This window comes from Colobus angolensis, unplaced genomic scaffold, assembly GCF_000951035.1.
Source record: "Colobus angolensis palliatus isolate OR3802 unplaced genomic scaffold, Cang.pa_1.0 Scaffold222, whole genome shotgun sequence".
Classification (NCBI taxonomy): domain Eukaryota; kingdom Metazoa; phylum Chordata; class Mammalia; order Primates; family Cercopithecidae; genus Colobus; species Colobus angolensis.
The window spans coordinates 2,040,219-2,055,655 of NW_012115400.1; the positions used below are offsets into that span (position 1 = coordinate 2,040,219).

Sequence of the window (15,437 nt, forward strand, 5' to 3'; positions counted from 1 at the left end):
TAAATAAATAAATAAATAAATAAATAAATAAATAAATAAATAAAAGAGTGTGGATTAGGGTCTGGAGGGAGGAATATCAGAGCATTAGGGGGACTTGGCAATGTGTCTGACTGATCCAGGGCCAGTGCAGGGGCAGGCTGGTGTCTTAGTGAGTGCAGTGCAGGGGAGGCAAGGGGACTGTGGGAATGTGCGGAGAGGGTGGCTAAGAGGCCTGGATCCCTGAGAGGGATGCTGATGCCCTCTCCTCCCTGGGACGACCCTCCTAGCTGGCTATGCTGAGGACTACACCACAGGAGCCATGATGAATTTTGCCAGCGTCTTTGCTGTCCTCTTTAACGGCTGTACAGGCATCATGGCTGGGGCCAACATGTCAGGTGAGAGTCCCTGCCTGCTGCCTCCTGGGGGTTTGGGCTGCCACCGTGAGGGACCCAGGGGGACGGTGGGAGGGCTGACCTCGCTCTCTCTGCTCCCCCCTCTCCAGGGGAGCTGAAGGACCCCAGCCGGGCGATCCCTCTGGGCACGATCGTCGCTGTCGCCTACACCTTCTTCGTCTATGTCCTGCTTTTCTTCCTCTCCAGCTTCACCTGTGACAGGTGTCTGGGGAGGGATGGGGGTGGAGTGTCGAACAAGATTGGTGCATCTGGGTCACCAAGGGAAGCACAGGCTGGGGGACTGGGGAGCAGAAACCCAGCTTGTTGGAGTGGAGGGAAAATAGGGGGAGGGTGGCTACCGGCGATTGACAACCTGTAGCCAGCAGCTGCCATGGACCCAGTACTGTTGTAGGCACTTAGCTTGCGAGTGAGGGTGGGTAGTGGCTTTCTACCCAGTTTGCATTTCCACAAATATTTGGCCTTTTGTGCATATACCATTAGGTATGACAGCCGGGTGCAGTGTCTCACACCTGTAATCCCAGCACTTTGGGAGGCTGAGGCAGGAGGATTGCTGGAGCCCAGGGGTTCCAGACCAGCCTGAGCAACATAGCAAGACCCTCCCCCCAATACAAAAATTAGCCAGGTGTGATGGCAAATGCTTGTAGTCCTGGCTACTTGGGAGGCTGAGGTGGGAGGATTGCTTGAGTCCAAGAGGTCGAGGCTGTGGTGAGCTGTGATTACAGCACCACACTTTAGCCTGGGGGTTGGAGTGAGACCTTGTCTCTTAAAAAAAAGAGAAAGGAATGACCACTGAGTGATTAAATCCAAGGCCGCCCAATGAATACCAGGCGTATCCCTTTAGCACATTTGATATCTGAGTCTGATCCTTAAGATCAGGGCTGGAGATTTTCCTACCCCATGACGCGTGATCATCTGTGTCCAACTTTCCCTCCTTCCTAGGACCCTGCTGCAGGAAGACTATGGGTTCTTCCGCGCCGTCAGCCTGTGGCCCCCACTGGTGTTGATCGGAATCTATGCTACCGCGCTCTCAGCGTCCATGAGCTCGCTCATTGGCGCCTCCCGCATCCTCCATGCCCTGGCCCGGGATGACCTCTTTGGTGGGTTCTCTGCCTCCTTGCTGGCTCGGAGCACGCCCTCCCTTGTCTGTTTGTCCATCACCGTGAGGCCCCGGCTGATGTGTCTGCTGTGGATTCTGTTTTTCTAGGAGTGATCTTGGCGCCGGCCAAGGTTGTGTCCCGGGGCGGAAACCCCTGGGCGGCTGTACTGTATTCTTGGGGCCTGGTGCAGGTGAGCCTTCTTCTTCAAGCGGCCCTTTCCCTCACCCCACGAGCTGGCAGGATGGGGGGCGCAGTTAGATGCAGGCTGCAAGACAAATACAAAGGCAGATGTGTATGCACTTGGCGGTGCACTGGCGTTCTGCAGTGTTCACTGGCACTTTGTGGGGTTCACCACTTTGCAGGTTGCCCCAGTGCTTTGCAGGGTTCATTGGCACCCTGGGGGGGTTCACTGACACTTTTCGGTGTACATGGGCATTTTGCAGGGTTCACTGACACTTTGTGGGCTATATTAGTATTTTTCAGGGTTCACTGGCACTTTGTGGGGTGCCCCAGCACTTTGGGGGATTCACTGGCACTCTGTGGGATATACCAACACTTTGTGGGGTTCACTGACACTTTGGAGGTTTGGTGGCACTCTGTGGGGGTGCACTGGCCCTTTCTAGGGTTCACTGACACCGGGGGTACACTGGCACTTTGCAGGGCTCATGGGCAATTTTCAGGGTTCATTGACACTTTGGGGTGCACTGGCCCTTTCTGGGGTTCATTGACACTTCGGGGTGCGCTGGCATTTTGCATGGTTCACTGGTACTTTCCAGGGGTTCACTGACACTTTGGGGGTACACTGGCACTTTCCAGGGTTCATTGACACTGGGGGTGCACTGGCACTTTTGGGGTTTAGTAGTATTTTGGGGGTTGGGTTCATTGACACTTTGGGGGTTCACTGGCGCTTTGCAGGGTTCACTGGCACTTTCTGGGGCTCATTGACACTTTGGGGGTACACTGGCACTCTGGTGTTCACTGGCATTTTGGGGGTACACCGGCACTTTGGATCAATGGCACGCCTCTTGGCCCCTGCCCAGCTGGTGCTCCTGGCCGGGAAGCTGAACACGCTGGCTGCCGTGGTCACTGTCTTCTACCTGGTGGCCTATGCCGCTGTGGACCTGTCCTGCCTGAGCCTGGAGTGGGCCTCGGCCCCCAACTTCCGGTGAGAGACTCAGAGGCCTTTGTCCCCAGAGAGAAGAAGGAAGGAATAGGAAAACGGGGAGGACTCAGGCTCAGGCGTAGGGTTGGGGACAGCAGCCTCGGGTGCGGCCAGCCCTGAGTTTCTGTCCCTCCTCCCCTCCATGCCCGCAGCCCCACCTTCAGCCTGTTCTCCTGGCACACCTGCCTGCTGGGGGTAGCCTCCTGCCTGCTCATGATGTTCCTCATCAGCCCCGGTGCGGCCGGTGGCTCCCTGCTCCTCATGGGTCTCCTGGCTGCCCTGCTCACCGCGCGAGGAGGCCCCAGCAGCTGGGGCTATGTCAGCCAGGCCTTGCTTTTCCACCAGGTATCCCCGGGGAGCTGGCAGGGTGGTGGGGAGATGGGAGGTGATCAGGTAACCCCCTCTCTCTTTGGCTGGAGTTGGTGTTCCCGTCCAGGAGGCGCTGAACAGGGCTGTGTATTTGATCCTGCCACTTCCCCATCACCTCACCCATGTACCCAGGTGCGTAAGTATCTGCTCCGGCTGGATGTCCGGAAGGATCACGTGAAGTTCTGGCGGCCCCAGTTGCTGCTCCTGGTGGGGAACCCCCGGGGCGCCCTGCCTCTGCTGCGGTTGGCCAACCAGCTTAAGAAGGGGGGGCTCTACGTGCTGGGCCACGTCACCCTGGGAGACCTCGGTGAGCTGCCCTCCCACTCATTCACTCCCATCCTTCTTTCCCCCTACGTTTTTTTTTTTTTTTTTTTTTGAGATGGAGCTTCGTTCTGTTGCCCAGGCTGGAGTGCAGTGGGATGATCTTGGCTCACTGCAACCTCCACCTCCCAGGTTCAAGTGATTCTCCTGCCTTAGCCTCCTGAGCTGGGATTACAGGCATACACCACCATGCCCAGCTAGTTTTTGTATTTTTAGTAGAGAAGGGGTTTCGCCCTGTTGGCCAAGCTGGTCTCGAACTCCTGACCTCAAGTGCTCCACCCACCTCGGCCTCCCAAAGTGCTGGGATTGTAGGCATGAGACACCATGACCAGTCCCCCTCCCCTTGTTTTTCTTGAGACAAGGTCTTGCTCTGTCACCCAGATTGGAGGGCAGTGGTGCCATCATAGTTCACTGCAGCCTCAACCTCTTGGGCTCAAGCAATCCTCCTGCCTTGGCCTCCTGAGTAGCTGGGACTACAGGTGTGAGCCCCTAGGCCTGGCTAATATGTAGAGATGAGGTCTCTTTATGTTTCCCAGGCTGGTCTGGAACTCCTGGCTCAAGCAACCCTCCCACTTTGGCCTCCCAAAGTGCAGGGATTATAGGCATGAGCCATGACACCAGCCCCTCTTCCCATTGTATTTCCTTCCCCATGACCCCTCCAAGCAGCTATAGCCCTGCCTTGGCGCATCTGTGATTTGGACTCTAGGAGACATTGAGTTTGGCCAACACTGGCTACCTTCCTTTCCTTATCTTCTCTGTAGACTCCCTCCCCTCGGACCCTGTGCAGCCGCAGTATGGGGCATGGCTCAGCCTGGTGGACCGGGCCCAGGTGAAGGCTTTTGTGGATCTAACTCTCTCACCCTCCGTGCGCCAGGGGGCTCAGCATCTGCTGCGAATCTCCGGCCTCGGTGAGCTGCTCCTCTCTGGATGCCCTTGGCCCTCCTCTGTGGCCACTTCACATCTCCGCTCCCCTCCCCTAGGGAGTCAGCTACAGATTGCAAACTGCAAAAGGACCTTATAGTCGAGAGCAGATAAGACAGTGCTCAAAGATAATAGCCTCAGACAGTGTGTGATAAAGTCTAGTAGGAGATGCTAGGGACTGGTGATACTGTTGCGGTTTTTTTTTTTTCCTTTTTTTTTTTTTTTGAGACGGAGTCTCGCTCTGTCTTGCCCAGGCTGGAGTGCAGTGGTACGATCTTGGCTCACTGCAGCCTCCGCCTTCCAGGTTCAAGTGATTCTTCTGTCTCAGCCTTCCGAGTAGCTGGGATTACAGGTGTGTACTACCACGCCTGGCTAATTTTTGTATTTTTAGTAGAGATGGGGGTTTCACCATGTTGCCCAGGCTGGTCTTGAGCTCCTGACCTCAGGTGACCCACCTGCTTTGACCTCCCAAAGTGCTGGGATTACAGGCACCTGGCCTTTCTTTCTTTTTTTTCTGACCCCAAAATTGGGGCATGGGCACTGAAGAGTGTATTTTTGGGGACGATGGAGCATTATTTGAATCTCCAGCTGCCTCATCAAATCAGATGGTTTTTAACCACCAGCGTTCAGAGGAAGGCATGCCAGCCACTATGCACTGATATGGCCAGCAAAGGTTTTGCGGAGAGATGGTAATTCAGCCAGGCTTTGAAAGGTGTGGGATGTAGGAGATGTAACATGTCTCCCCCGCCCCGCCCCGCCCCGAAGCCACAAAGGATGCCGGAGGTTGTGTGGGGCGGACGCTTGTGGATGGAGCAGTGAATTCTCAGCTTTTAGCGCTGAGGCCACCGGGGTTATCTATGCTCAGTCACTGCCTTCTCCCTTAATCCTGGACCAGCACCTGTCACCAAAGTGCGTGCTTCCTTCTCTATTCAGAGTCTGGCTGAAAGTTCAACAGTGTTGGACATTTGCCCAGTTCAGTGTAAATCAGAACCCTGGGAAATACTCAGGAGGCGGCATGACTAGTTTATTTTGCAAGATCAGCTGGAGTTCACACCTGCTGAGATGTGTTGGGGTGTCACCAAGCATCACTGACCCACAGAGCATCTGAGAGCCTGGTCTTCACTTTTTGTGCAGAGACCATAATGCTCATGAAAGTTTTCCTGTGGAAGATACCAGCTCGGTACAAAAGCAATTGCGGTTTTGCTTTTTTTTTTTTTTGGACAGGGTCTCACTCTGTTGCCCAGGCTGGAGTGCAGTGGCACGATGTCGGCTCACTGCAACCTCTGCCTTCCGGGTTCAAGTGATTCTCCCACCTCAGCCTCCCAAGTAGCTGAGACTGCAGATACACGCCAGCATGTCTGGCTAATTTTTGTATATTTTTAGTAGAGATGGGGTTTCACCACATTGCCCGGGCTGATCTCGAACTTTCGACCTCAGGTGATCTGTCCGCCTCCGTCTCCCAAAGTGCTGGGGTGCCATTTTAATGGGGAAAAAACCCGCAATTACTTTTGCACCAACCTATTCCAGTAAAAGGAAAAGTATTTTCTTTAAATGGTGGATTCTCCTATCATAGAAAATTTGACTCATGGGTTGAGCAATGTTTGCTTCATGAGAAGGGGTCTTGGAAGAGGTCTCCGCGTCTCCCTGTAAACTCAGCCTGGTTCAAGGGCGCAATTATCCGATTCCACACGGGTTGTTCAAAAATTAAGAACCAAGAGCTTGTCAGCAGGGACTTGGAGCATTGTGGTTGGCACGTGCCCAGGTTGGTGGCTCAGAGTGTGGTCTCTCATGCTGGGTGGAGGCGGATTGCGTTGACCTACCTGCCCCAGTACCACCAGCCGTGAGTCTGTGGGCAAGTGACTTCATCGCTTGGTGCTTTGGGTTCCTTATCAGTAAAAAGAGGAGGCTAAATAGTACCTACCTCATAGCATTACTTCAAGGTTCAAATAAGTTAAAATACAAAGTGCTTTCTACAGGACACAGCCCCTGGTAAGTGGATACCATGCAATGAACCACCACAATTAGGGTTTTGCGGTAAACTCTACTAGGGTTAGGGTTTACTGCAGTAAACATACTGGGTGGCCCTGGTTCTTTTTTTTTTTTTTTTTTTTTGAGATGGAGTCTTGCTGGAGTCTCACTCTGTACAGTGGTGTGATCTCAGCTGACTGCAACCTCCACCTTCCGGTTTCACGCAATTCTCATGTTTCAGCCTCCTGAGTAGCTGAGATTGTAGGCACCCACCACAATGCCTGGCTAATTTTTGTATTTTTAGTAGAGAGAGCATTTCACCGTATTGGCCAGGCTGGTCTCAAACTCGTGACCTCAGGTGATCTATGTGCCTCAGCTTCCCCACCTGGGATTACAGGTGTGAGCCACTGCGCCCTGCCTGGTCCATTTTCTCATCTTTCTTTTTTCTTTTTTTTTTTGAGACGGAGTCTCGCTCTGTCTCCCTGGCTGGAGTGCAGTGGCGCGATCTCGGCTCACTACAAGCTCCGCCTCCCGGGTTCCCGCCATTCTCCTGCCTCAGCCTCCCGAGTAGCTGGGACTACAGGCGCCCACAACCGTGCCCAGCTAATTTTTTTTTGTATGTTTAGTAGAGACGGGGTTTCACCGTGGTCTCGATCTCCTGACCTTGTGATCCGCCCGTCTCGGCCTCCCAAAGTGCTGGGATTACAGGCTTGAGCCACCGCGCCCGGCCTTCTCATCTTTCCATAGCAGAGTCTGGGACGCTATTACCCTGGGGACTCAGGTCATCAGCTTGGCTGATCAGGGTGTCTGGTTTGCACAACTGAGTCAAACTCACATCTCCTACCGTGAAACAGAGGCCCCACTAGAAGCCGGGAGTGGACAGTGTCCTACTCTCTCCGCAGAATTGGAGTGCTCATTAGTGGCAAGAATCCTAATGCGAACTTTGCCTGTTTAGGTGGAGGAGATTAGTCACCGAGATAATAAAATAAATGCACGTGAAAGTGTTTAGGAAAAATGAAAAGTCATTATGCAAATGTGCAGAATGTTGCCGTGAGAGCCTGCACACAGTGGGAGTGTCATACCTATGGCTGACACACATTGCTGTCAGCGCGTGGGAACGTGGTGTGAACTTAGCCTGTGAGCCTGACTCCTGTCTGTTCCTGCCTTCCCCGCTCTGCCCCCAGGTGGCATGAAGCCTAACACGTTGGTCCTGGGTTTCTACGATGACGCCCCACCGCAGGACCATTTCCTGACGGACCCGGCTTTCTCTGAGCCTGCAGACAGTACCAGGGAGGGCAGTTCCCCAGCTCTGAGTACCCTGTTCCCTCCTCCCCGGGCTCCTGGGAGCCCCCGGGCTCTCAGTCCCCAGGACTACGTGGCCACGGTGGCCGATGCCCTCAAGATGAACAAGAATGTGGTGCTGGCCCGGGCCAGTGGGGCCTTGCCCCCTGAGCGGCTGAGCCGGGGGTCTGGGGGCACTTCTCAGCTGCACCACGTGGACGTGTGGCCCCTCAACCTGCTGCGGCCCCGGGGTGGGCCCGGCTACGTGGACGTCTGCGGCCTCTTTCTACTGCAGATGGCAACCATCTTGGGCATGGTGCCCGCTTGGCACAGCGCCCGGCTCCGGATCTTCCTGTGCCTGGGGCCTAGGGAGGCGCCTGGGGCGGCCGAGGGGCGGCTGCGGGCGCTGCTGAGCCAACTGAGGATCCGGGCTGAGGTGCAGGAGGTTGTGTGGGGTGAGGGGGCCGGGGCTGGGGAACCCGAGGCGGAGGAGGAAGGGGACTTTGTGAACAGTGGGCGGGGAGATGCGGAGGCAGAGGCCCTGGCACGCAGCGCCAACGCCCTGGTTCGGGCCCAGCAGGGGCGCGGCACAGGAGGAGGGCCGGGTGGGCCGGAGGATGGGGATACCGAGGGCCCCACCACAGCCCTCACCTTCCTGTACTTGCCTCGGCCGCCCGCCGATCCCGCCCGCTACCCCCGATACCTGGCGCTACTGGAGACTCTAACCCGAGACCTGGGCCCCACGCTGCTGGTTCATGGGGTCACCCCAGTCACCTGCACTGATCTCTGATGCCCCTGCCTCCAGGGCTGGGTAGAGAGGGCCCAGGCAGGTGGCCCATCCCGATCCTGAGGAGGAGGAGGAGGAGGAGGAAGAGGAGGAGAAAAGCACTGTGTCCCGTGGCCTTGCCCTTGGGATGTGGAGCTCAGGGGAGGTTTGAAGGGGATCATGCCACCTCCTTTGGCAGAGGCACTCCAGCACACTAACTCTGGGCGCCTCTCCCCACCGTGCAGGGGAGGGAGTCCGCAGCCTCCCTTCACTGGTGCCTTGATGCTAGGGGCCAGGCCTCCGTGACTCTGGGCTACCTCAGTTTCCCCATTTTGGCCAGACTCACCGGCCCACTGGGGTGGTGATGTTTTCGTTCTGTTTTATTTTTCTAACTCTGCTGACCATGAATAAAAGACCAAAACACTACAGGCTGGCTGAGCAGTGCTGGTGGGTAGCTGAGAGGGAGCGGGTGGGAAGGGAGAGCTCTGCAAAGGGGTGGAGATCGGAGCCTTCAGCCTCCCGCAGTGAGGCTGCCACGTGCAGGGCTGGGGCGCGGGGCCTGGACGCATCCGTGGACTTGGAGGCTGGCCTGGGCCTGCACCTCCCATCCCCAGCTGCCCGCAGCCCCCAGTGACTCGGGCTCCCCGGGAGAGCCCTCCCCTCTCCGCAGGAGGGGGCCGACTCGGGGAGAAATGGCAGTTTAGGGCCTAGGGGGCCACGTGACCCTCCCCCAGGAATGTGGTGACGTCATCGGGGGCGTGGTCGTCCCCAAAATTAGGGAGGAAGAGGAAAAAAAAAGACAGAAAAAGTTTTCTTTTCTGGAGTCCCAAACGAGGTGCGGGACGGAAGAGGGGTTGAAGGCCAGAGGCCCGGGGCTTCAAGACCTCTGTCTGGAGTCCCCCAGTTCCAGGCCATGTCGGGGCCCACCTGGCTGCCCCCGAAGCAGCCGGAGCCCGCCAGAGCCCCTCAGGGGAGGGCGATCCCACGAGGCACCCCGGGGCCTCCACCGGCCCATGGAGCAGGTAAGGCAGCCCTTGTGAGACAGAAGAGCCACCCGGCTGTGGCGCTTACCTCTGTCCTCCGGCTCCAGCCTCTCGCCCTGCCTGCTTCCTCTTGCCCCTTCCCCAAACGGGGGGGAACAGCCGCCTGTGCTCTCTTGGGACCCTAGATTTTGGGGTAGGAGGTAAGGAGGGGCGAAGAGGGCAGCTCCCCAAATGCACACCCCTCCTGTCCTCTGCCACCCCACCTTTGATCTCTCTTCCCTTAACCCAGCACTCCAGCCCCACCCCAGGGTCAATTTTTGCCCCCTCCCATCTGAGCAGTGTTACCAGGCCCCAGGGGGACCGGAGGATCGGGGGCCGGCCTGGGTGGGGTCCCATGGAGTACTCCAGCGCACGCAGGTGAGAACTGGGATTTCGGGGTGGGATGTGCGGCGTCCCCTAGAACTGAGTCTGGGGGACCCAGGACAGGAGAAGGCCTATGGTGATTTGCATTCATCCCTGCTCTGGCTCCATCCTCAGGGGCTCCCTGCAGACAGGGGGGGCCTTCGCCCCGGAAGCCTGGATGCCGAGATAGACTTGCTGAGCAGCACGCTGGCCGAGCTGAATGGGGGTCGGGGTCATGTGCCACGGCGACCAGAGCGACAGGTGACTCTGCCCCTCCTCCCCATTGGCACCCTGCCCCCTTCTCTGGACTCTCAGACCCAGCCCGACCCCCCCATGTGTGTGGTGTGCACCTCAGCATGGAGGAAGCATGGCTGCAAGTACCAACATGTCAGCCACTTAAGGACGGGACCTTGCCAAATGCAAAAGCCTGTGCTTCCCCACACCCAGGGTCATTTCCACAAATATGGGTCCTGGAGTGGTGGCCTTGATTACAGCTTCTGGCCTGCGTTTCTCCTTAGGCATATGAGCCCCCGCCACCTCCTGCCTACCGCATGGGCTCCCTGAAGCCGAACCCAGCCTCGCCGCTCCCAGCGTCTCCCTGTGGGGGCCCCACTCCAGCCTCCTATGCTACTGCCAGCACCCCAGCTGGTCCGGCCTTCCCCGTACAAGTGAAGGTGGCACAGCCAGTGAGGGGCTGCGGCCCACCCAGGCGGGGAGCCTCTCAGGCCTCTGGGCCCCTCCCGGGTCCCGATTTTCCTCTCCCAGGCCGAGGTGAAGTCTGGGGGCCTGGCTATAGGACCCAGAGAGAGCCAGGGCCAGGGGCCAAAGAGGAAGCTGCTGGGGTCTCTGGCCCTGCAGGAGGAGGAAGAGGAGGCGAGCACGGGCCCCAGGTAAGCCCTGGGGAACTGGGATTTCGGGTCCTACAGGCAATGGGACACTGATTGGGTGGGATGGCTGGTGGTGTTTTAGGGGGCTGGTTTTTTTTTGAGACAGAGTTTTGCTCTTGTTTGCCCAGGCTGGGGTGCAGTGGTGCCATCTTGGCTCACTGCAACCTCTGCCTCCCAGGTTCAAGTGATCCTCCTGCCTCAGCCTCCCGCGTAGCTGGGATTACAGGCACGCGCCGCCACGCTTGGCTAATTTTTGTATTTTTAGTAGAGACGGGGTGAGCCACCACACCTGGCTAAGGGGCTGGTTTTGGAGCAGAGTCAGAGGTCTGGGATGTGGAACAGGTAAGGGCGGGGCCATGGTATGGGGGAGCAGGATAGAACTGCTCACTGGGGCCAGGCACAGTGGCTCACACCTGTAATCCCAGCACTTTGGGAGGCTGAGGCGGGCGGATCACCTGAGGTCGCGAGTTTGAGACCAGCCTGACAAACATGGAGAAACCTCGTCTCTACTAAAAATACAAAATTAGCCAGGCATGGTGGGGCGTGCCTGTAATTCCAGCTACTCGGGAGGTTGAGGCAGGAGAATCGCTTGAACCTGGGAGGTGGAGGTTGCGGTGAGCTGAGATCGCGCCATTGCACTCCAGCCTGGGCGACAAGAGCAAAACTCTGTTTCAAAAAAACAAAAAGAACTGCCCACAGGCCCCTGGGCTGAGATGTTCTCAGATGAGCTTTCTAGCTGGAATTGCCTGGCCACCTTCAGGGACATTACAGCAGTCCCCAGTCTTTTTGGTACCAGTGACCAGTTTTGGGGAAGACAATTTTTCCATGGACTGGGGAGGGCGATGGGAGGGGGATGGGAGGGGGATAGTTTCGGGATGATTCAAGCACATTACATTCATTGTACACTTTATTTCTGTTATAATAATAATAGAATATACAATATATATAATTGTTTCGTTATATATTACAATGTAACATATAACAATGTAATATATTACAATGTAACATATAACGAAACAATTATACGACTCATCATCATGCAGGATCAGTGGGAGCCCTGAACTTGTTTTCCTGCAACTAGGCGGTCCCATCTGGGGGTGATGGGAGACACTGACAGATCATCAAGCATTAGATTCTCAGAAGGAGCTCGCAAGCTGCATCCCTCGAACGCACAGTTCACAATAGCGTTCACACTTATGAGAATCTAATGCCCTGCTGCTCTGAGAGGAGGCAGAGCTGAGGTGGTAATGCAAGTGATGGGGAGTGGCTGTAAATACAGATGAAGCTTTGCTTGCCCATTGCTCACCTGCTGTGCAGCCCAGTTCCTAACAGGCCATGGCCTAGGGGTGGAGGACCCTGGTATTACAGCATCAGGAACTACAGTAGGACCCAGCCCCTGATTCCCATTTTCCAGGTGCCCCTGAGCCAGCCTCCGGAGGATGAGCTGGACAGGCTGACGAAGAAGCTGGTGCACGACATGAACCACCCGCCCAGCGGGGAGTACTTCGGTGAGCTGAGGCTGTGGAGCGGGTGGGGCGTGGGAAGGGAGGCTGGGAGACAGAGGCCACAGTGGCTTCCTGGGTCTGTGAAGACTGATGCTGTTTCTCCTTATCCTCAGGCCAGTGTGGTGGCTGCGGAGAAGATGTGGTCGGGGATGGGGCTGGGGTTGTGGCCCTCGATCGCGTCTTTCATGTGGGCTGCTTTGTGTGTTCTACATGCCGGGCCCAGCTTCGGGGCCAGCATTTCTATGCTGTGGAGAGGAGGGCGTATTGCGAGGGCTGCTATGTGGTGAGTGGCGGGGCTGTGGGGAGGGAGTCGGCGACTGGATGCAGGGGGCTTCCATCCAAGGTGGGAACTAGAGCATCCAAGCCCAAAGGAGGAACGGTGCTAAAAGCCAGGTGACTGAAAGTGATGTACAAAGAGGGAGGAATTCTGCAAGTATCAAGCAAGTAGCTTAACACTGGTGGCTGGAGGGAAGGACGCAGCTCTTACAAGTGTGGAGCGTCTTACAGTTAAAGAGAATGTGTTAGATTCCCACAACACCCCTGTGAGGCAGGTATTACTACTGATTCCTGTTCCTCTTTTTCTTTCTTTGTTTTTTTAATGTGAGACAGAGTCTCGCTCTGTTGCCCAGGCTGGGGCACAGTGGCACAATCTCTGCTCACTGCAACCTCAGCCTCCCCTGGTTCAAGCGATTCTCATGCCTCAGCCTCCCGAGTACTTGGGATTACAGGTGCCCAGCACCACACCCAGCTAATTTTTGTATTTTTAGTAGAGACAGGGTTTTACCATGTTGGCCAGGCTGTTCTTAAAGTCCTGGCCTCAAGCAGTCCACCCACTCTGTCCTCCTAAAGTGCTGGCATTACAGGCGTGAGCCACTGCACCCAGCCTGATGCTTGTTTTTCTCATAGTGGTTAAATACTGTGTGTAGTGCTGGGACCTGAACTCAGATCTGGTCAAGTCTGCCTTTCACCGAATTACATGCAGGGGACTGCAGAAATTAGATGGCTGGGTTGCTGGGGTGCCTGTTGTGCTGCCATGGCTCCCACCTGCTCCCAGACCTTCCTGCCTTCCTTCCCAACAGGCCACCCTGGAGAAATGTGCCACGTGCTCCCAGCCCATCCTGGATCGGATCCTGCGGGCTATGGGGAAGGCCTACCACCCTGGCTGCTTCACCTGTGTGGTGTGTCACCGTGGCCTCGACGGCATCCCCTTCACGGTGGATGCTACAAGCCAGATCCACTGCATTGAGGACTTTCACAGGTCAGGCCCAGGCTCCACCTCGTCTCACAATGTCTGACCTTTCCTGTCTGTTTCATCTCTTCATGCCCCAGGACTGTCTCTTCCTGTTTCCCACCCCTGGCCCTCCTTCATTCTTTGTTATTATTTTTTAGAGACAAGAGTTTCACTCTGTTGCCCAGGCTGGAGTGCAATGGCAAATGATCCTAGCTCACTGCAGCCTCCAAGTCCTGGGCTCAAGTGATCCTCCCCGCTCAGCCTCCTGAGTATCTGGGACTACAGGTGCACATGCCACCATGCCTGGCTAGTTTTCTTCTTTGTTTTTTGTCAGCTTTTTTTTTTTTTTTGAGATGGAGTCTCGCTCTGTCACCCAGGCTGGAGTGCAGTGGCAGGATCTCAGCTCACTGCAACCTCTGCCTCCTGGGTTCAAGTGATTCACCTGCCTCAGCCTCCCGAGTAGTTGGGATTACAGGCGTGTGCCACCACGCCTTGCTAGTTTTCTTTTTTTTTTGAGACGGAGTCTCGCTCTGTCGCCTGGGCTGGAGTGCAGTGGCCGGATCTCAGCTCACTGCAAGCTCCGCCTCCCGGGTTCACGCCATTCTCCTGCCTCAGCCTCCCGAGTAGCTGGGACTACAGGCGCCAGCCACCTTGCCCGGCTAGCTTTTTGTATTTTTTAGTAGAGACGGGGTTTCACCGTGTTAGCCAGGATGGTCTCGAACTCCTGACCTCGTCATCCGCCCGTCTCGGCCTCCCAAAGTGCTGGGATTACAGGCTTGAGCCACCGCGCCTGGCCCTCTTTTTTTTTTTTGTATTTTTAGTAGAGACAGGGTTTCATCATGTTGGCCAAGCTGGTCTCAAACTCCTGAGCTCAAGCGATCCACCTGCCTTGGCCACCCAAAGTGCAGGGATTGCAGGTGTGAGCCACTGCACCCAGTCTTCTTCTGTTTTTTAATAAAGACAAGGTCTTGCTGTGTTGCCTAGGCTGGTCTTGAACGCCTGGCATCAAGTGATCCTCCTGCCTTGGCCTCCCAAAGCGGGGGGATTACAGGCTAGAGCTACTGCACCTAGCCTCTCTCATTCTCTTTGACATCATCCCTTCCCCAAGACCTAAGGTCATATCTCTGGCCTCTCTGAATCCCTCCTGTGCCCCACCTTCTCTGGGTTCCATTGTCGGTGCCCTGCAACCCCAAGGCTTGATGGCCTTCTTGGTTCTCTTCCCCTGCAGGAAGTTTGCCCCAAGATGCTCAGTGTGCGGTGGGGCCATAATGCCTGAGCCAGGTCAGGAGGAGACTGTGAGAATTGTTGCTCTGGATCGCAGTTTTCACATTGGCTGTTACAAGTGCGAGGTCAGGGGCTCCCAGCACATGCAAGGGGCTGGCAGTGTCTGGGGTGCTGGGTAGAGCAGGAGACGGGGAACACAGAAGTCTGGGGCTGATGGAAATCTGTTGCTTCTTTCTTTCTTTCTTTTTTTTTTGAGATACAGTCTTGATCTGTGGCCCAGGCTGGAGGGCAGTGACATGATCTTGGCTCACTGCAACCTCCACCTCCCGGGTTCAGGTGATTCTCCTGCCTCAGCCTCCTGAGTAGCTGGGATGACAGGTGCTGGCAACCACACCTGGCTGATTTTTGTATTAGTAGAGACAGGGTTTCACCATATTGGCCAGGCTAGTCTCGAACTCCTGACCTTGTGATCCACCCGCCTCGGCTTCTCAAAGTGCTGGGATTACAGGCATGAGCCACCGCACCCGGCCAATTGTTGCTTCTTTTTCAACAGGAGTGTGGGCTGCTGCTCTCCTCTGAGGGTGAGTGTCAGGGCTGCTACCCGCTGGATGGGCACATCTTGTGCAAGGCTTGCAGCGCCTGGCGCATCCAGGAGCTCTCAGCCACCGTCACCACTGACTGCTGAGTCTTCCTAGAAGTACCTGCTGGGTTCTCAGTTCCAGTTCCCATCCTTCGATCGATCACCCTCCCTGACATCCACCTGTATGACTTCGTCACCAAATGCTGTCTCCTCTTTCTCCAATCAAGAAATAATAATCCCTTGAGTTTACAAAACACTTCCAAGTCTGCTGTCTCATCTGATTCTCCCAGTAGCCCATTACAAGCCCAGTTGTTACTACCTGCATTTTTTTTCTTTTTTTTTGAGATG

At 55.9% G+C, this 15,437-nt stretch overlaps 1 protein-coding gene across 2 annotated transcripts in view; it reads left to right on the forward strand.

Moving 5' to 3' along the window:
* The window catches only part of LOC105513105 (thyroid receptor-interacting protein 6), a 19,684-nt gene extending 4,339 nt beyond the window's left edge, over positions 1–15,345 (forward strand). The window contains exons 4-16 of one of the 2 annotated variants that reach the window (XM_011943935.1): positions 267–374; positions 482–593; positions 1,332–1,489; positions 1,597–1,679; positions 2,530–2,654; positions 2,804–2,996; positions 3,153–3,327; positions 4,103–4,249; positions 7,415–7,947; positions 9,056–9,299; positions 9,600–9,677; positions 9,798–9,923; positions 10,181–10,560. In XM_011943935.1, the coding sequence (XP_011799325.1) occupies positions 267–374; positions 482–593; positions 1,332–1,489; positions 1,597–1,679; positions 2,530–2,654; positions 2,804–2,996; positions 3,153–3,327; positions 4,103–4,249; positions 7,415–7,947; positions 9,056–9,299; positions 9,600–9,677; positions 9,798–9,923; positions 10,181–10,188 (2,090 nt within the window). In that variant the 3' untranslated portion in view covers positions 10,189–10,560. Of the gene's footprint in view, positions 1–266; positions 375–481; positions 594–1,331; positions 1,490–1,596; positions 1,680–2,529; positions 2,655–2,803; positions 2,997–3,152; positions 3,328–4,102; positions 4,250–7,414; positions 7,948–8,835; positions 9,300–9,549; positions 9,678–9,797; positions 9,924–10,180; positions 10,561–11,963; positions 12,058–12,167; positions 12,338–13,133; positions 13,313–14,513; positions 14,635–15,062 lie in introns of those variants that run through there. The other variant, XM_011943936.1, reaches the window with a different exon arrangement.
* The last annotated feature ends 92 nt before the right edge of the window (positions 15,346–15,437 follow it).